Raw genomic sequence first — 21,535 nt, forward strand, 5'->3', positions numbered from 1 at the left:
CTCAATAATATTTTGGATAACATGCCCCATCACATATCACAATGTTCACCTAAGTCATAAGGGCATGGATCTGACCTTTGTTATGTCCGTCATGTTCCCATCAAGAGTGTAAGATTTGCCCATTGTTGCTGTGTGGTGGGACATGGTTCCAAGAGAAGCCAAAACTAGAGTCAAATTGCCTACTTTTCTTTAGCTATGATGTGCCTTAAAGTATAAGGGTAGGCACGTGTAAGGGTCAAGGGAATCCATTATCTATTACTAAGGAGAGTGTTGGAAATTACAGTGAACCTTGTGTCATTGAAGAGGGGTCAACATCTTTGACTATTGTATAGTTCATGAGTTTAATGGTTGTTTGTGAATACGTGATTGTAAAAGGTAAGAGGGTAGAAGAAGAGTGTACAAGAGTAAAAGAAGTTGTAGTTGTATGGGAACATTTAGGGCACTTGTTTAACATGATTCAAACCACTTCTTGTATGGTGTATGAAGGTTTAAAACTTGGTTTTACTTCGAAGTTATATCTAGGAATGTGATCTTGATTATTGAAATGATTTAGTTACTTCAATTTTATTAATCAATTCTCTCTCTTAACCTTCAACTAGTAGGTTTCTTTATGGAATAATTGGTCATTTTCTATAAACTATCCTAGCCTTATAGATCGGTGGTGCAAGACACTTTAACATAACTTTTGAGATTCATGATAATTTATGTGCTAAAAATATGGGGTGCATTCACATCTCATCATTTAAGTGTAAGATACTCTCAAGAAGTCCATATAGCACATTTTTTTAATTTGTATTCTTTGCACATTAATTATGTTCAATAGTGGATACTTTATTTGCAACAATAATTTGGTAGATGAAAATAAATGATAATGTAGTATTAATAAGAATATTAATTTTTTTTATGTGAGTTGTTTAGGAAAGCAATAAAATTCCATATCTTTTTTTTAAGACTTCAAGTGTTAAAGCACACAAGTAGCCATTTATAATAAAAAGATTCTATTTTGATAAGAAAGCTCAAAGATTAACTATGGTGTCTACACCTTAGGGATACATCCCTTCTTATCCAAAATCATGAGGAAATCAAATGTTTATGGTTTAAAAGTTGAAGCTCCATATTTGAAAATATTTTATATAGAAGAAACTCCTTCTTATACTATCCTCAAGTGCTTGAAAAGAACAACCCTTTATTTTATTCAAAAATTAAAATAAATAAAAGACATACCTTACACCTTATATTTTTGTGAACTTGTTCGTTTAACTCAAAAAAGGTTGAAGTGAGATTGGTCATAGTAGCAAAAGCCAACATACTTTCTCATTGAATTTTGTTGCAAGAAAATGTTTATCTCCATAATTTACCTTTGGTATAAACACACTTTCCATTTTTCAAGTGCGAGGGAATGTTTGAGAAAAAAGCTAGGCATGAATGTTTTTTGAGCTTTTCTATAACTACATTGATTGATTGATTAGTGGTGGTGGATAGTATAAGCTAGCACTTGTTTAGCTTATTTTTATGAATGACTTGAGGGTTAGGACAAGGTATGATTGATATTCGAGTGATCAAATGTACAAATATATTATCATGAACTATATCTAATCAAGGCATCTTTGTTGAAGTAATACCACTTGTTGTCATTTAGCCCATTCTTTTGATTTTATATTTGTTTAATGTATTAAGAGGATAAATTTAACATATTAGCTACCAAAAGTGGGGCATACCTAGTTGTGAGGTTGCAAATAAACAAGGGTTTGCTACATTATTGACTCTAAAAAAAACTAGAGTTTTTTTCCCTAAGGTCTTGGAAGTGATTCAACAATGAGGTTTGAGATGGAAGAAATCAATATTCTTTCAATTTGGATCCATGTTGGAGTCTAGCGACAAGGCCCTACAATGAATGGTGACTAGCCACTTGTAAAATCATGTAGCCTTTTGTGAAGGTGGTCTTACAGGTCAATACTATAGACATCATGGGGTAGATTTTCATCTCAAAAGATTTATAACCATGAAATGGCTAGCTATTTACAATCCAATGAGAAATGAATTTTCCCACCTCATCACCTTAAGGGGTCATTTCAAATTGAGTAGTTAGTGTGAAAGGGAAAAAGGGGTAGTTGGGGGACGGGGGCTTTACTAAAGAAAATAAAAAGAAAGATTCAATAGTTTTGTTGTTATCCCTGCCCTTACAACATATTCTTCTTCAAAGTTTCCCTTGTTTGGTGTTGTAACCTTTATTGTAAATGGCTGAGTTGAGACGTGTGTGAACCATTACAGAAAGCTAGTTTGGGCTATCACACTCATTATGAGTGAATAAGTTGTAAGGGCATGGATCTAACATTTGTTGTGTACATCCTGTTACCCACCAAAAGTATAGTATTTTCCCATTGTTGTGTTGGTGACAATGTTCCAAGAGAGGCCAACTTGCCTAGTCTACTCGAGCCCTGATATGACTTAAAGTATAGGGGTAGGCAATCGCGAAGGGAATCCATCCCCTAAAGGGGAGTGTTGGTAATTGTAGTGATAAAACATTGTGTCATTGAGGGGGAGTGTGCATCTTTGATTATTTTATGGTTCATGAATTCAAAGCTTGTTTGTAAATAGGAGATCGTAAAAGGTAAAGGTGTAGAAGAAGAGTGTACAAGAATAAAAAGAATAATGGTTGTACTAGGCACATTTGGGGCCACATGTTGGCATGATTCAGACCACTCGTTTATGTGTTGTATGGAGCTTCTAATTGGAGCTATACTTGTATCTAAGCATGATTAGTTGCTTCAATTTAATTAATCTCTTAACCTTCAATTAGTAGGTTTATTTATGGAGTTGGTCCAATCAGTAACCTAAGTCACTAATGTAACTTTTGAGATTAATGATCATTTATGAGGCAATATTATGTGGCGTCGTATATTCACACCTCATTGTGATGTAAGATACTCTCAAAAAGTCCATATAATACATCTTGTGATTGGTAGTCTCTGCACATTAATTATGGTCACTCGTGGATACTTATGTGTAACACAAATTTGGTAGATAATGCAATAGTATTAAATGATTAAAGAAGAATAGTTGTCAACAGAGCGAGGTTAGATTTATCTTGAAAGAGGGTGTCGACATCGAGGTTTTGAACTTCCTGTGTGAGTTGTTTAGGAAATAAATAATGTTCCATATAATTGTTTAAAATATTCTAAAGGCGAAGCATATCAGTAGCCATTTATATTAAAAAGATTCTATTTTAATTAGCAAGGCCAAATATTAACTATGGTGTCTACACTTCAGGAATACATCCCTTCTTATCCAAAATCATGAGCAAATCAAATGTTTATAGTCTAAAAATTGAAGCTTGATACTTGAAAATCTTTTATATAAAAGAACCTTCTTTGCACAACTTATACTAGCCTTAAGCACTTGAAAAGAACAACTCTTTATCTTGTTATTGATCCTAAAAGTTAAAAGACACCCCTACACCTTGTATTTTTGTGAGCTCGTTGTTCAATTCAAAAAATGTTGAAGCGAGCAAAGTAAATAAGATTGGTCCTCAATTGGTCATACAAAATCCAAAGCAAAAGGCCAATGTACTTATCTCATCGAATATTTTGTTACAAGAAAATCTCTGTCTACATAATTTACCTTTGGTATAAACACACTTACCATTTAAAGGTGGGAGGGAATGTTTGAGAAAATAAATAGGCAGCATAACTGTTTTTGAGCTTTTCTATGACTACATTAATTAATTGATTGATTGATGGCTAGTATAAGTTTGTACATGTTGAGCTTATTTTTATGGTTGACTTGATATATTCATTAATTTCAAGGGTTAGGATAAGGTATGATTGATATTAGCGTGATCAAATGTACCTAATATATTATTATGAACTTTATCTAATTAAGGGATCTTTGTTGAAGTAAGACCACTTCTCATTATACCCATTTGTTTAATGGACTAAGAAGATTTACTTATTACCAAAAGTGGGACATCTAATTGTGAGGTTGAAAATAAACAAGGGTGTTTCATGTTATTGAAATGCCTAATAACAAATATTTATTGTGTATTTGGGGTTAAAAGGAAGGGGCATTTATGTGTCACAAACAATCACAAGTTGATGATCTTGTTTATTTGTTACTTAAGGAAAAAAAATCTCTTAGACGAGATCAACACAAAGGTTTGCGATGGGAGGAATCGGGATTCTTTCAATTTGAAGCTATGTTCATAATGGGGACTACTACAAGAGAGCTGTTCATAATGGCGACTACTAGTGAGAGGGCCCTACAATGAATGGTGACCAGGCACTTGTAAAATCTTGTAAAATCATGTACCCTTTTGTGTAGGTGGTCCTACGGGTCAATCTAATCAACATCTCAAAAGATTTATAGCTGTGACATGACTAGTTATTCGCAATACAATAAGAAAGCAAATTTACTTAATATGGGGTCATTTTGAATTGATTAGTTAGAGTGAAAGGGATAAGGAGAGTGTGGGGGTAGGGGTAATGTGTATTGGTTTCACTAAAGAGAATAAAAAGAAAGATTGAATAGTTTTGTTGTTATCCATAGCTTGTTGTAAAGAAAGTGTTTGAAGCTTTGTTGGGGCGAAAACTTGTCACATGCCCTACATATATTATGCAACTCTGGCCTCTTTCTCGTCCCTCGTAACTTTATTGAGAAGAGGTGGGGGAGATGGCCTAGCAGTAAGGGATCTTACCCTACACTGCAAGCCTGGATTCAATACCCGCCCCCTTCTCCTACATGCCTAATGGCATGCAGTCTGTCAATTCCGTCTCTAAAATAACCCTCACAATTAAAAAAAAAACAACTTTATTGAGAATCTTTAGGGTTGTGTTTTTGGCATTCACACTTAGAGTTACTATAGTTGTGTACTTTTATTGGCCAAAATTAAGAAAAACTGGCTGAGATTTTGAGTAGCCCTTACTTTAAAAAATGAATTTTCATAGATTTTAGTTACAAAATCAGCATGTAGTAGAGATTTCAAAAACAAAAAACAGATAGATTGAAGAGTTGTCCTTATTTTGTTTGGTTGAAAAATATGTTTTCTTCAAGCACCGATTCAATGTCTTGTGTCAATAATGGCTCTTGCCCGCAAACACACGTCTTCCTCTGCTCCATATGAAGCCACAAGAGCCTACCCAACTTGCACTTCTTGAAACGTGTTCGTGGGGAACTACTTGTGTAATTGTCACACCCCCTGTTTATTGTGCAACTTGTGACCTTGCCCTTAAACACACCTTTACTCTCTACTCATTGTAATTTGTATCCATACCTTTATGAGTGCTGTTTTGTCACTTGCCTTTTTCAATACATCTCTTCTCTGTAAACCCTACTACGCTAACATAATAATTTCCTTGCCCTTAACACATGGAACTCATTGTAATTTGCATCTATTCATCCATACCCTTATGAGCTCTCTTATGTTGGATTATAAATACCTACCTTGGTGTTCTTCAAAGCATGTAAGGACTACAATGCTGATATTATAATGTCCTCCTTGCTACCGTTGGATTAATAAATAATCAAAGTGGGCACGATTGTATATTAAGCATTATTACCCCTTCCTACTCCTAATTCATCATTAATGTACTTGGCTAGCTCATTGAGATTGCACTAATTCAATTCACACATTGCAAGCTTGCTTACTACCTTCTTTGATTGCACTAATGAAGCTCTCTTGATTGTCTGATTGAAGTAATGGAGCTGTCTTAATTGCCTGATTGCAGTAATCTAGTTCATTTGATTGCACTACTTTAGTGCAAAGGAGATGCAAAAGGCCTAACAATCTTTCAAAGAACGTACCCCCATCACATCACAAAGTGCTCCTGATGAGTAGCATGTAAAGTATTGCATATTTTGATTGTGAAACCCTGGGAGATGAAAGCTCTCAGACAAAGTTTGTGTGACTGCAGAAATTTCTAGATGTAAAACCCTAAACTCATAGCTGGGAAACTCTAGAGTTGTAGCTGCAAAAACAAACGACCCATGTAAAACCCTAATCTTTTACCTCTGAAAAAAACCCTAGCCTTTAAAGATTTAACTGTAAAACCCATCTGGGATTATTAGACTACATGGGCGCTGCAGACACCCTAATATCAAAGCTCTAAAATTCTAGAATTATACCTGCAAGAAGCTGCATATGTGCTGAAAATGTACCCATCTCCCCCCCCAAAAAAAACCTACAGACAAGTGAAACCCTGATTTGATGCCTGTTGTAAAATACAGCCCAAAAAGCATTGTTTATAATGGAAAGGACGAGACATGACCCAAAAATGTCAGCGAAAAGGCAAGAAAGCAAGAAAAGTGGAGAGGTAAGAGTTCTAAATTTTTTTAAAAGGGTCTTTTTATTTACTTAAAATAAATGGGGGAAATATAGGTGCATGCAAATTGTGGCATTTGGGCTTTCAATCAAAGTGGGGCGATGGAGGTGGGGTGTTGCCTGCAGCTGCTGTGGCCGCGCATGCTGTTGAAGAAGTGGCTCAACGTGAGAGATGTGGATGATTTCAGCGCGGATGAGCTGAGCGCAGACGATGATGAGCCCGACGACACCGAAACGGAGAGCGAAAGTGAATGCGAATCATCATCCCCAGGTAAGAGAGTAATTCTGGGTTGCTTTTCATGCTTTTCTCTCTACTTTACGGCAGTCTTGACCCACTGTTGGGTTGCTTTTCTTGCTTTTTTCCCTCTCAACGACAATTTCGATCACATTTTAGGCTTTGTAATTTCACAGGAATTTTAACCATTTCTGTGCTGCTTTTCTTGCTTTCCTTCCATCAACTTGGCCTGCTTCTACTAAGCAGCAATCTTTACAAGTTTGGGTAAAAGAGGCTTCTTCTGCTTTTGATTTCCGTTGCACACACAGAGAGAGAGAGAGAGAGAGAGAGAGAGAGAGAGAGAGAAGCAATTTGATCAGTATCTTTCTTTCTTTTTTCGTAATAGAAGATATATTACCAAAAATTACTTTACAAATCAATTTGATCAGTATCTCTCTCTCTCTCTCTCTCTGTTTTTTTTTTTAATTCGATCGGATCATGTTTGGGTTCCTGAGCCTTTATGCTTCTACTAATTTATAATCTGGATCTGCACAATGGGCTCTGTTTTTTTCTTCCAGAACTTTTGATTCAATGAGCAGATCTTCGCCTTTTTCCCCTTGGGAACATGCCTAGTTGGGTTGCTTGTCTCCAACCATGGATCATAACTGGGGATTTATTTTCAACTCTGGATCATAGATCTCTTGATTCGATTGAATGGCGTACCTTTTTCTCGCAAGGGGGTGCGTGTCTTCCATGGCGGCCTCCCATTGAGAAACACGGATTGTAACCACCAGGCTATAGCCTTGGGGACATCCTGCTGCTCTTCTTAACTTCCACTCAGCTGATTTTCTTTTGAGATCTTGTTTCCTACTTTGATCATATTGTGCTGCTTTTTGCAAGATCCTGGGGATTGGGTTGCTTTTCCTATTTGCAAGCTTTAAATCCTTTTCAAGAACATCTTATTAAATTTTTAAACTTCACATTGAGAACTTTTCTTCACTTTCAGATACCAAAGTAGCAACTCCATGCAGTCACACAATCAGGAGCCTTTCTTCTTTGTTGCCTAGAAAGGATGGTGAGTACAAACCTTATTGCTTAGCTCATTGAATGGAATGCAGGAGCCTTTCTTCTTTGTTGCCTAGAAAGGATGGTGAGTACAAACCTTATTGCTTAGCTCATTGAATGGAATGCAGACGCGCATTTTATGGACTGCATTATTTGATTTTGCAAACTTGATGTGCACTTTCTGGCTTACCCCATTCCAGCCCTTACGCATTCATCAAGGTGCTGGATTGCCCATTTTGCAGATGAGACATCGAGAAGACATCCTGATACCATACGGAGTTCCCAGTCAGCAACATTTGAAAGAGAGTTCCTCAACACCGAGGAGTTGCGGTATATAACCAATTAGAGCTGAGAGGATGGTTGTTTGCATTGTTCAATTTTGTGATCCATGTCTTAACTCTTCCACATATCTCCGCCCCTTCTTTTCAATACAGAATAGCTGTGGGCACATGGAATGTAGCAGGCAGAACACCTCCTCCACATTTAGACTTAAAAGATTGGCTGGAGTCGGACGGTCCCGCTGATATCTATGTTGTCGGGTAGGGCCAACATGTCATGGACAAATTGCTGCAAAACAGCTCAAACAACTAAACCTTAACTAAGACACTAATAAGAAATTAATGGATCTCTGTTGCCAATGCAGTTTTCAAGAAATCGTACCCTTAAATGCGGGCAATGTCTTTGGTGCTGAAGATAATGGACCTGCAATTAAGTGGCAAGCACTAATCCGGGAGACTTTAAATAGACCAGGTGCAAAGAGCAAGTGTAGATGTTACAGTGCCCCTTCATCACCATCCCGAGAGATGACACCCGACACCTCTGATGACACCCTTCTGGAGAGCTCAGAAGTCGATGCTGAATGGATTTTAATAGATGCCGAGACTAGTCTCATTCCTTTACAGACATCGCCATCTACCTCTAAAGAGGAATGTGATGATCAAACCATGGGTAATGTGAAGCAAAATCTGGTTGAAGTCTACAGAAGCACAGAGCGCATCGGCCTACCTTCTTCACATCATCAAAGGACGAAATCCGAACCCATGAAATGGCTATCTGGTGGTAATCTTCCAGAAAGTGGTGGTGTAACAGAGGATGAGGCACTCGTCAGACCCTTGTTGTCACCTATGTCCAGGGTTCTATCTACATTCACCAATCCTGTGAAAAAGAAAGCACATTATGTTCGGGCTGCCAGCAAACAGATGGTTGGAATACACATCTCTGTCTGGGTCTGCAAAAGGCTGCGGCGCTATATTTATAACTTGTCAGTTTCATGCGTTGGCCTTGGTCTGATGGGATGCTTGGGAAACAAGGTCTCTCTCTCTCTCTCTCTCTCTCTCTCTCTCTCTCTCTGCTTTTATGTGTATGTAGTGGGCATCCTAGAATGGCATCTCAACCTCATGTACATTGCATAACCTGTGTACACATTTACAACTCTGGGTTTCTTGTGTGCATGCTGTTTATTTCTCTATCATCTGCATGATGACACTCTATTTGATCCATGGAGATCCAAATTTCATGCGACATAAGTATGCCGGCGCATCTGGATTACCCATTGGCAGAATCCATCTCTAGGCGTGCTAGAGATGTTCACTGTCACGATTGTGACTAACTCTCTTAATCTCTCCTTAATTACTCATTGATCCCTTATTAACTGAAAGGACACCTGTGAAAGGTCACACCCTTACACATGGGTCACTATCTAAGGACATGTCTATTCATTAAAAGGCACACCCCTAAGTCCAAAGGACATAACCGTTGACTCAAGAGCCACACCCCTTTCGAGGGATGTGTATCTTCACTTGTACCTTTTCGGCCTCTATTTAAGAAAGGCCCCTGTCTCAATGCAAACATCTCATCTCATCTCAATCTTTCTATCAGCATTTGTCTTATGTATGTTAATTAAGTCTTAATCATGTTAATAAAGCTATAAAAGCTTTACAGTGGTATCAGAGCAAACTTTTTTCCGCCTTGTGAGATGCCCAAACCCTAACCCTAACCCTAAAATCAATCCAACCCCTAACCCTAAAATCAGCCCGCTCAAACCCTAAAATTGGGTGTAGCAAGTGTTGAATGGAAGAGCAGGAGAGAATGCCCCATTTAATTTTACCCAATTTTGCCAATTTTGCTTGATTAAGCATTTTTTCCCAATTTCATCCAAAAAAAAAAAACGATGGGAAGCAGAGAAGCAGAAACTCACATCAAGGTTCCATCTAAGTGCTTGATCGCATTCTGTTTGGGCTGAATTTCTCTCCGAGCAAGGGACGCCACCCTTCGTTCTCTACAGCCATGCCTCTTCACGTTTAAACGTGACGTTTCACATAAAAAAAATAAAAATAAAACGAAGCCTTATAACTAAAGGCTTATACTTAAGCCTTTTTTTTTCAAAAATACACGTGGCTTCCACCAGCCACGTGAAGCAACCACCCAACGGCCGGCAACCCGCCAGCGCAAGCAAGGAAACCCGCCAGTGTGAAGCCGCCGACCAGCGCATTCAAAAAAAAGAAGGGAGAACCCAGCAGCGTGAAGCCGCCGACCAGCGCGCACACAAAAAAAAAAAAGGAAGGGAGAACCCGACGTGAAGCTGCCGACCAGCGCATAAAAAAAACAAAAATAAAAACAAAGGAGCACCCCACGGCCAGCGATCAGCACATTTTCAAAAAAACAAACAAACCATACACTTACCTTACGGGTTCCTACGAAATGGCGCCTGCCTTGGTCTTCTACGCGCCAATTTGCTGCTGCCTCCCTTCCTCAAAAGCAGCCTCTTCATTTCTAGGCTCCTGCGGTCTATGATGGTGTTCTCCGCGGCTTGACGGCTACGACCTTGGTGCTTCTTCTCCAGCAATACTATGGCAACCTACTTTAGGTGTGATCTTTCCATTTTCTTGGGTATACACATTTCACATAAAGTGGAGTATTAACATATCAGCAACCCGCCATTTCATTCTTTTGCGGGCTCTCCATTCTCCGGGGCCAATATCTTTTTTACGGGATCACGTGGACACACACTACCCTCTTCTCCGACGGCTTATGGCAGAGGAAACCTATGACTTCAGTTATTTACAGGATACACCCTCTCAGTCCATAGTGCCCTCTCCTACCCGTGTTTCTCCACCAGTCCCAGCCCCTGTTCCAGTGAGTGTGCCCCCCTATTTCCAGCCCACTCATTACCGCATACAGATAGCCACACCGACTTCTCACCTCTGAGAATTCGACGTGTGGGTTATACGCGTTCGTACTTCTGCATAGGATCTGGATCACTATTATTTTATGCTCAGGCGTCATCCTTATCTGGGCGCTATCCTCCCCGAGTGTAGCATCATTTTTCATGAATATTGCACCTATTCTGAGGACATTCATCCATTTCATTCACGGTGCGCCCCTTTACACCGGAGTATACACCCTTGACACGAGTAGCTGCCCCTACTCCTGTACCTTCTTCTCCAGTAGCAGACTCTCGTGCGAGCCCAGTCCCAGAGGATCGCCCTTACTATACTGGATGGTCTATAGCCGCTTCACCAGTACGTAGCCTCTCCTCTCGGGATTTACAGATGTCGCACCCTCCAGCCGATGGTTCTTACTAGAGCCCAGCGGCGTCATCAGCAGAAACCCCAGAGCCTCATCACCCTGAAGCCTCTACATCAACATCTCCTCTCATGGCAGAACTTGTTGACATACCAGTCCCTCCGGAATGGCAGTCAGCTTTGCAGCAACTCCAACAGCAGTTCCAATAGCAACTCCAGGAGTCTATGGCATCCTTGGCCTCTCAGATCCAGCAGCTTCACACGGATCGCCACTCCAACACAAGTTCTGTACCAGCTGCAGATGTTTCAGCAACAGTACTAGCAGACGAAGACGTCATTCCTTCCGAGGTAGAAGGCGATGACCTTAAAACTCTTTATCGTCTTTTACAAGCCAGTAAAACAAAGAAATTGGAAATTAAACCCCCTGACTCTTATGGTGGTCAGCGCAATAAGCGCATCTTAGACCAATGGCTCTACAAACTGCAGTTATATTTGAATCCATGACCCTTTCTGACTCCAAAAAGGTGACTTTTGCAGTATCCCTTCTCAAAGACACTGCTTTATTATGGTGGCAACGACGACAGCACTTTGGCAAAACGGTTACAACGTGGGAAAAATTCGAGCGGGTCCTCCGTAAGCAGTTCATACCTACCAATGCGGATTTCCAAGTCCGTACTTGCTTACGCCATTTGGACCAAACTGTTTCCTTGGCCTCTTATATCTCCCAGTTCACCAACTTGATACTGGAGATTGATTCTTTGTCCCCAGCGGACGAACTTCATGCCTTTGTTGAAGGGCTTAACCCCACACTGCGTGCCGATGTCCAGAAATATAACCCTGTCGATCTTGCCGATGCCATACGATATGCCGAGCGTGTTGCAGACATTAATTCTCAAAATTCGGCCTCTTCTGGTCGAACTAATGACTTTCAGAAAGCCAATGGATCTTGTATGAGCCGAGACAGTCGCAGAGAGTCATCTGGCTCTTCTACCTCCCGGCCTAATCCTCAATGGAATCATTCTTAACAACCTCGTCGATCAGAAGGATCGTCCTCTTTTCGGTTCCGACGTCCTAACTCCTTTCAACCACGAAGTTCGGATCGTGGACTTTTCCTCAGGAGCTTCCTGCGATTCTCCCACCTCGTCGACCAGTCGACCATGCTATTGATATTCTTCCTGGCAGTGCTCCACCTACTCGTGCTCCACATCGAGTTTCTTTTACGGAATCTCAGGAGATACATCGACAACTTACCGAACTTTTGGAGCAAGGACATATTCGACCAAGTAAAAGTCCTTTTGGAGCTCCAGTGCTTTTGGTGAAAAAGAAGGATAAGTCTATGCATCTTTGCATTGACTATCGTGCCATTAATAAGTTAACTATCAAGAATAAGTATCCTCTTCCACGCATTGATGAATTGTTTGATCAATTGCTCCATGCAAAGGTCTTCTCCAAAATTGATCTTAACTCTGGATATCATCAAATTCGCATTCGCGAAGGTGATGAATATAAGACAGCTTTTCGCACAAAATATGGTCATTACGAGTACCTGGTCATGCCATTCGGGTTAACCAATGCCCCTGCAACATTTATGAGTCTGATGAATGATCTTTTTTGTCCTTTTTTGGACAAGTTCGTCATTATTTATCTTGACGACATCCTGGTGTTCGTAATATGGAAGAACACAAGGCACATCTTAAGATCGTTTTCCAGGTGCTTCCAGACAATGCTCTTTATATTAATCCAGGCAAAAGTGAATTCTTCAAGACATCCTTGGACATGTTGTTTCAGCAGACGGTATTTCCGTGGATCCAAAGAAAATACAGGTTATTGTCGATTGGCCAACTCCCACAAACATCCATGATGTTCGTTCTTTTTTGGGACTTGCCAACTTCTATCACACAAAGGTTCATCGATTTTCTGAAATAGTTGCTCCTCTTACTGAACTTTTAAAGTCCGCTCCTGCATTCCAATGGACTGAAGCCGCAACAGAAGCTTTTGAAAATTTAAAGACTGCTTTGACAACAACTCCTGTCATGACTATTCCAGACCCTACTCTCCCCTTTGATGTTTACACGGATACTTCTGATATTGCCACTGGTGCCATCTTAATGCAACAAGGACGTGCTATTGCGCTTGACAGTCATAAGCACTCTGCAATTCAAGGAAGATACCCTGTATATGACAAGGAATTTTTAGCTATTGTTCATACCTATCGTGCATGGAAACATTATCTCCTTGGTGCAGATTCAGTGGTGAAAACAGATCATCATTCTTTGAAATATATCTTCACGCAGCCAGTTATGAATGCTAGGCAAGCACGTTGGGTCGAATTCTTAGCCAATTTTCATATGACAATTGAGTATGTTCCTGGTCTTACCAATGTGGTTGCGGATGCCCTCAGTCGTATGCTATCAGCTTCGGTCTTGGCTATTTCTACAGTTGAAATGGATATACCTCAAAGCTTCAAGGACCGATATTCAACAGATCGTGATTTTGAAAATACATTTCGAATTCTCAATTCTCAGAATGCAACTCCTTCCGACTTAAAGATTTATGGCGCATATACAATAGTGGATGATTTATTATATTATCAGGACCGTATTTGTGTACCTCATGATACTCATGTTCGCAGAGTATTGGTGAAAGAACATCACGAGGTCACTTATGCTGCACACCCAGGCATCAACAAGACTTATCGTCTTTTGACAGCTACATACTATTGGCCTCAAATGAAGCAAGATGTTATTTTGTTACAGCGTGTCTCTCGTGCCAACGAATGAAAGCTAGCAGACAAGTTCCAGCTGGTCTTCTTCAACCACTTCCCGTTCCCAATGAACGCTGGGAAAGTGTTAGTATGGATTTTATCACTTCATTGCCACGTTCTTCTAAAGGCAATACACAGATTCTTGTGGTGGTTGATAGATTCTCTAAAATGGCACATTTCATGAGAATAGCTCCCACCGCCCTATTGGAAGGCTTTCCAACAAAGCCCACTACATGCTCGGGGCCAACGATCTCCATGGTGGTAGCCCACTCCGCTGCAAGCACATCCGCGCTCTTCCCGGTGCCGGATGCATCATGAGATGAGATGAAGTACATCCCTCCGTGGAAATATGCAACCACGCCGTAAATACTCCTCTTGTGGGTGTCACTCCATCCATCCACAATGAGGGAGACTCCGTTCCTCTCCCACTGCCGCTTTGTGTTGTCGGCCGCTTGCTCTACAATGCGCGTCTCCTTCTCGAGTAGTGTAGTGCGCAAGCTCTCGGATGAGGGGGGCATATAGGTTGAGCCATACTCCCCAATCTTCTTAACCATGACCTTGAAGTATTCCGACCTATTCAAGAAAGTAATTTACAAATGAGAAGGGGACTAGGATGATGAAAACATGAATGATGAATTGGCAATGATCGATTGCACTTACCTAGCCGCTTGAAAGTCAATGTGGTCATGGAAGAAGAAGCGGGCCACCGCCATATCCACCTCCTCCTTCAACTTGGGAATCCAATTCTCCCCAAGTGTAGATTGTCGCCGTGGGCCACGTAATGGTTGAGAGGGCGTGGAGATGGAGGGTGCCGGCGTTGTGGATGGAGTAACATTTCGACTCGATGGTGAAGGTGATGGTGTGCATGATTAAGATTCACCACATGACTCCATTGTAGAGGCTTGAGTTCCTCTCCCCATCGTCGCGGGATCCACGGCCACTCGTGGTGTCCTTGAAACGGGACCTTTAATTTTCTTAAAGAGAATAATCAAAAACTCATAAAATATATTAAATATTAAAACAACTACTTGAATTAAATTAAACATTAAAGCATATAACAAAACATAAGACAAAAGAAAGAAAAACATCACCATCAACACCATGCTGGGTGCAATCTTCTCCCCCCTTGTGCGTGATCCATGTTAATCAAATATCTTTTGACATTCAAAAACCATCCTCAAGAAGATGCAAAATGGATGCCGAGAAATTTTTCCGAGCTTATCCTGAGATCCTTCGTTCTTTTCAAACCCAGCAAACCTGCAATTGAGGACAATTGCAAACTCAAGTAAGAGGGATGTTATGAGAATATATTTTAAGTTCTCTTTAAGAATATTATTTTTTCCCTCTTGAGTAATTTGGGGACGCCTAGGTTACTCTTGCGTCATGTCGGCTAGGTTAATATTGTGGGTGACACCACTATAAATATTAATACGTGCGGTATATGACGTATGCTTGGGGCCGTCTATGATTATTTCAGTTAGGTTTGTATTGGCAGGGTGATCCCTTGAAGTACTTATGCTTGGTAGTCATGAGTTGGTTATGGTTTGTGCCTGTTTAATATTTGTGGGATTAATTTAATTATTAATTGGGCTTATATTTTCAGGTCAAGAAGATTACGAGGATTGATAAATAATGTCGAGGAGAATGTTTCTTATGTGCATCACATTTATTTTTACAAGCGTAGTTTGTAATCTTAGCAAATGATTTTTTCATTTTGAACTTTAGGAAAGATACATTTATAATGTGGAATTTATTAAAGTCTATGGCTTTACCCTAGTCCCAATATTAGACACTCTATTTTTGTAAAAGAAGAGTACCGTGCTCTCTAAAAGCACATTTTGTATATTTTGGGGGCTATGGCCTTTAAAAAAAAAAAGCTAATTAAATACCCTTGTGTGGGGGAAGGCCACGCACAAGGGGGGGGAAGATTGCACCCAGCATGGTGTTGATGGTGATGTTTTTCTTTCTTTTGTCTTATGTTTTGTTATATGCTTTAATGTTTAATTTACTTCAAGTAGTTGTTTTAATATTTGATATATTTTATGAGTTTTTGATTAAAATTAAAGGTCCTGTTTCAGTCCTTCTTGCCGCTTCGACCGCCTAGTAGACGCTAAGCTTGTCAAGAAGTTCCCGTCTCTTTTCGGGCATGACATTTGTGCAAAACCTCACCTCATGTCCACTCTCATGCAAGAGGTGGGCTCGCACTTTGTCGGTGCCACCCGTTTGCCGGTACGGGTAAAGCTTGTATGTCCATGGTCGAGAACCGCCTCCATGAGTGGATGGGGTGTAGTTAACCTCCTCCCACCATGTCCATCTCGTCGTCCTTCTACAGGAAGACCCGGCACGTGAGGAGGATGCCATGGTTGAAGATGGTTTGACTCTTGAGCCTTGAGCAATGAGAAAGGGAGAGAGAGAGAGAGAGAAAGAGAGATATATTAAGCGTCTACTAAAGACCCGATGGGCCTATGCAACCAAAGTGGTACAATAATGTCCATGGCATATCTCATCATGGAATGGGAAATAAAACAGAATGAAAACAAAAATATAGCTATCTCATTGGGGTGATACAAAACTGTCCATGGAATACTAAAAACATAAAACATGGGAGCAACATCAGCTCCGAGTAGATGGTATACCACTCTCCAAAATGTCAAGCATGGGGTTGACGAGTATGGCCGAGAGGTCTCCCTCAGCTATGTCACGTGGAAAGGTAGCTCGATGGCGGTGGAGTATGTCCTGGATCTGGAGCTGATGAGGTGATCATGGCCGACGGGGGGGTCGAGGGCGTCGGGCACGTTGGAGTGTAGAGGCTTGGTCCGAGGTAACTCCTCTCGGGCGAGGTAGGTCCAGAGCAGCTCGTGGAGGGTCTACAAGATCCACTATGTCGGTGTTCTCCATCTCCTGGGTCCAGAAGAAACTGGTGATGGTTGGCTGCCGAGGGAGGGGGCGGGGTGGCTGGGGCCTGTGTCTCAAGAAGGTGTCCCTGTGTCTGCGGAGCTCAAGCAGGAAGAAGCCCAGGCAACGCTGGTCCTGGAATTCAATGATCCTGGAGAGTGGACCGAATCCCTCACGAAATAGACAGTGAAACCTCCCGCGGATCTCATAGTATACTGGGCAGCGGCATATTTAATGCTCCTCCGTCTCAATCTCTGTAGCATAGTCGGCAGATCGTCTCCTCTCTGGGTGTCCGTACGAGCTTCCCGGCTCTGAAGATGTGCTCAGCTCTACCTATCTCCACTGTGAGGCGGTGGGAAGAAACCCGTATCTGGCCAATCGCAATCTGCATGGCGTGGGACATGGGAACACTCAAGTAGCCCGGCTGCTGGATGAATCCATCCTTAGTGAGTGTGAGAAAGTGGTCTCTTTAAAAGTGCATCTTCGTGAAGAGCTTGGGGGGTGTGATCCATGTGCAATGTGTGTAGAGGCTAAGAAGATCTGACCGGATAACTCGGTTGGTATCCTCGTGAGACAACCGGAAAAAAGGGGAGTCCAAGATGTACTGAAGGGGGGGGTAGGCGGTCCATGCAGAGCCCATATACTCCAGAGTGCCCCTCAAGTGCTAGCTGTTTGGAGGACTGCAGGGCAAGCCTCGGGTACCTGTAGGGATCCATGTGATTGATGCGATGAAGATATGTGACTGTATGGAAGAGTGCCTGCACTACCATCGGGGCTGCAGCAAACTCTGCTTGGATAATCTGGTGTGGGATTGATGGTTTGCTGTGGATCATACAGGAGAACATCATGACCTGGGGCCTCTCAACTCGCTGGCAATCCTCATCGGATAAATCTGGTCCCCAGAAAGCTGCTCCATACATCAAGGTTGGTGTGACGAGGGTGTCAAAAAGCCAGCCCTTTGTCCTGGGCCTCGGAAATGTGCCTGGAAGCATTGCCTCTCAAGTAAGCTCAAGGCTGCATATCCCCGCGTCACTCTGGCATGTGCTGCGGGAAGCATGGTAAAGCGTGGGCCGCTGAAAGTGACACCAAGGTAGACATAGGATGAGACAATCTCCACAGGATCCCCTCTATATGTGAAGCTCAATCTGGATGTGACGGGGCGAGAGGTATTGAAGACCATTACTTTGGTTTTACCAAGGTTAACAGAGAGGTCCCGCTGAGTGCAAAAGTCATGTAAGGTATCCAATTGTCTCTGAAGCCCTTCGGCTGAGTCTGTGAGAGAGAGAGTTTAAGAGAGAGAGAGAGGCCTAGAGGCTTGGAAGTTGCAAGACTCAAGAGGCTCGAGGGATCCGTATTTAAACTTCCACTCTCACTTGAATACACTCTCCTCCACACTACTATTCCTGTCTCCATACATAGACGAACTCAATTGGGTACTACCCATTGGCCCCCAAGATAGGAAGAGAAATTTGTTATCTTGGTAGGGTCCGAGCTCTAAACCCTAAACCATATCATACCAGCGCACATAGCTGATTACACACATTAATCTTGGTGGACATCATACTAGTGTACACAACTTGATTAAACACATTAATCTTGGGGTAGATGATATAAATAAAAGGTGCATCCAAAATAAAATATCTCAAAATAAATTAATGGGCGTCCCCATAGAGGTTACACTTGGCTTTTTCACTTAACTATGCCTTGGTACAACCAAGAGAGTATGATATGGATTTCCCAATCAGCTTTTCCATCCCTACCCGTTGAACAATGCTGAAACTACACCATCATTGAAAGGGAAGAACTCTTAATGGTGGATGCTATAAAGAAATACCACTATCATCTTTTGGTAAACAAATTTGTATTTTGTGTAGACCATTAGTTGATGCTTCTCTACTTAGTCAATAAGCATTGCACTACTACGAGAAGGATAACCCGACGGCACATCCCATAGTCACAGGGGACGGCGGGGGCGGGGACGGAGCCTAGGAACGCTGGGACGCCGAAACGGGATGGCGTAGGGACGGGGACGGACGGGGACGGACGGACGTCCCCCGACGGGCGTTTCAAACAGGGGACGGCTGTCGGGGACGGCCTGTGCGGGGATGGCAGAGAGCCGTTGCGCCTGTGCCGCCTGCGCCTGTTTCTGGCCGTTGCGCCCGTTTCTGGCCGTTGCGCCTGCCTGCTGCCTGCCTGCCTTCGTAGCCGTTTATGGCTGTTGGGCTTGGGCTCTACTAGCCGTTTATGGCTGTTGGGCCTTGGCCCTCTCTCTCTCTCTTGCCCTTGAGGCTTTCCTCTCTCTCTTGCCTATCTATATAAGAGCCCACCTCTACAAGGCTACAAGCACACACAAGTTCATTGCTCATTGCTCAAGCTTTCAAGGCTCAAGCTTCTTGAATCTTCTCTCGAGTCTCTTCCAACTTCCAAGTTCCAAGCTGTAGGGCCTAGGCTCTCACCTCTCCCTCAAGCCTCTTGAGTCTTCCAACTTCCAAGCCTCTAGGCTCTCTCTCTCTCTCTCTCTCTCTCTCTCATTCCTCAAGGCTCTCTCTCTCTCTCTCTCTCTCTCTCTCATTCCTCAAGGCTCAAGAGTCAAGCGGCAAGCCATCTTCAACCATGGCATCCTCCTCACGTGCCGGGGCTTCTCGTAGAAGGACAACGGGATGGACATGGTGGGAGGAGGTAAACTATACCACATCCGTTCATGGAGGCGGTTCTCGGCCATGGGTATGCAAGCTTTGCCCGTACCGGCGGCGAACGGGTGGCGCCGACAAAGTGCGAGCCCACCTCTTGCATGAGAGTGGGCATGAGGTGAGGTTTTGCCAGAATGTCACGCCCGAGAAGAGACGGGAACTTCTTGACAAGCTTAGCGTCTACGAAGCGGTCGAAGCGACAAGAAGGACACCACGAGTGGCCGTGGATCCCGCGACGATGGGGAGAGGAACTCAAGCCTCTACCATGGAGTCATGTGGTGGATCGGGATTATGCACACCATCACCTTCGCCATCAAGTCGGAATGTTACTCCATCCACGACACCGGCACCCTCCATCTCCACGGCCTCTCAATCATTACGTGGCCCACGGCGATAATCTACACTTGGGGAGAATTGGTGTAACTCGCGGCGGGTGCCCGGGGGACTAGGGCCTTTTACACACTTGTTGATACCATCAATGCATGTTAAAACACTTAAACATGGCCACAGCCTTAACATATATCCATCATCACTTTGCATAAAACATAAAGCTGGACAAAACATCCACAAATGCTGAAAATGGAGCTTGCACGTGTGACACTGCATAGAGGCCGGAATGGGCCGACCCCCCCCTTGGAGTATTTTATTACCCAAGGAGAATAATATCATGTACAAGCTTTGAGGGCCTTACTCTCCCCACGGGAGATGCCGGATTATCCCTATACAAATGCCATAACACAACCCAACACAAGGCTACCAAGCCGGAACATAGGCTGTAGAAATGTCGAGCCAACAATATAATCCATATACCTCCGTGTGGGTACAGCAAGTACAGTGGCTGGTACAGCCGGTATGGTGGCTGGTACAGCAGGTACAACAAGTACAAATGCTGGTACAACACATACAATGGCTAGAAATCATAATAAATGATTGAATACCCTTGCCTTCAGTATTTCTTCGCGATGGAAGCCTCCAAAACAGTCCCATACAGCCGGTATTCTTCATGGGCAGCCTTCAAGTGAGAGAGAAAGAGAGTAGCCATCATTAGGGAAGCCTTCAACAGTGGTAGAGGCTAGTGTGCAGCAAGAGAGCCTCTATTAATGAAGAGAGAGGGCTCTAATTTATAGATTTGGGCCTCCCATGAGCTAAAATGGCAAGAGAAGGCTACGATGACAAGTGGAGAGCCACACAATAGCTGAAGTGACAAGTGTGAGGCCACTTGTCTCACTTTGATCCTTTTTCTAACAAGTGTCAGGCCACTTGTCTCACTTTGGTCCACTTTCTTGCCACATGTCCCAATCTAAGAGATGGGTCCTTCCATAATCTTTACCTCTAAAAATATCCCAATTGGTAGACATTCTGTCATAGGCACTTTGCCAACTCTTGGTATCTGCTCAATTCCAGATGTAATGACGTGAACAGAATTTCCATCAGAGTCGGGCCAAAAATAGCAACTCTCCTAAATTTTAGGAGTGTGGTCCTTTGTATTCTAGGATAATCCCCCAGTCCCAAAGCTTATACTTTCCAAATATTTAAACATCCTGGAATCCACCAGACCCCTTTCAGACTGGGAAATATCCAGGCTGGTGACATCCTCCCCAACTTCTTAAAAGTTGTCCGCAACTTTAAGCTTCAAGCTATATATTCAAGATATAATCATGTCCCATCGATTGGGCGAGACGCGACAGTCTCAAAAATCCAATCTAACTGAAGAATCTATGTCCCAAAGAAATGGGTGAGACTAAATAAGTCTCCATAATACCAATATCAAAATCATGTCCCAAGATAAATGGGCGAGAGAAAAATAGTCCCATAAGTCCAGATATCATAATCATGTCCCAAGTAAATGGGCGAGACAAATCAGTCCCATAAGTCGAGATATCATAATCCATGTCCCAAGTAAATGGGCGAGACAAAACAGTCCCATAAGTCGAGATATCATAATCCATGTCCCAAGTAAATGGGCGAGACAAAACAGTCCCATAAGTCGAGATATCATAATCCATGTCCAAGTAAATGGGCGAGACAAAACAGTCCCATAAGTCCAGATATCATAATCCATGTCCC

The 21,535-nt window shown here is 42.4% G+C and overlaps 1 protein-coding gene across 11 annotated transcripts in view; it reads left to right on the forward strand.

The window, feature by feature from the left end:
- The first annotated feature begins 5,147 nt into the window (after nucleotides 1-5,147).
- The window catches only part of LOC147610830 (type I inositol polyphosphate 5-phosphatase 4-like), a 33,554-nt gene continuing 17,166 nt past the window's right edge, over nucleotides 5,148-21,535 (forward strand). For 2 of the 11 annotated variants that reach the window (XM_086785449.1, XM_086785450.1), the window contains exons 1-6: nucleotides 5,148-6,308; nucleotides 6,443-6,587; nucleotides 7,537-7,605; nucleotides 7,838-7,925; nucleotides 8,030-8,134; nucleotides 8,239-8,905. In XM_086785449.1, coding sequence (XP_086641575.1) covers nucleotides 6,243-6,308; nucleotides 6,443-6,587; nucleotides 7,537-7,605; nucleotides 7,838-7,925; nucleotides 8,030-8,134; nucleotides 8,239-8,905 — 1,140 coding nt within the window. In that variant the 5' untranslated portion in view covers nucleotides 5,148-6,242. The other 9 variants (XM_086785447.1, XM_086785448.1, XM_086785443.1 and 6 more) reach the window with 8 other exon arrangements.

The sequence above is a fragment of the Cibotium barometz genome, chromosome 48, assembly GCF_041138505.1.
Source record: "Cibotium barometz isolate CiBa-2024 chromosome 48, ASM4113850v1, whole genome shotgun sequence".
Lineage (NCBI taxonomy): Eukaryota > Viridiplantae > Streptophyta > Polypodiopsida > Cyatheales > Cibotiaceae > Cibotium > Cibotium barometz.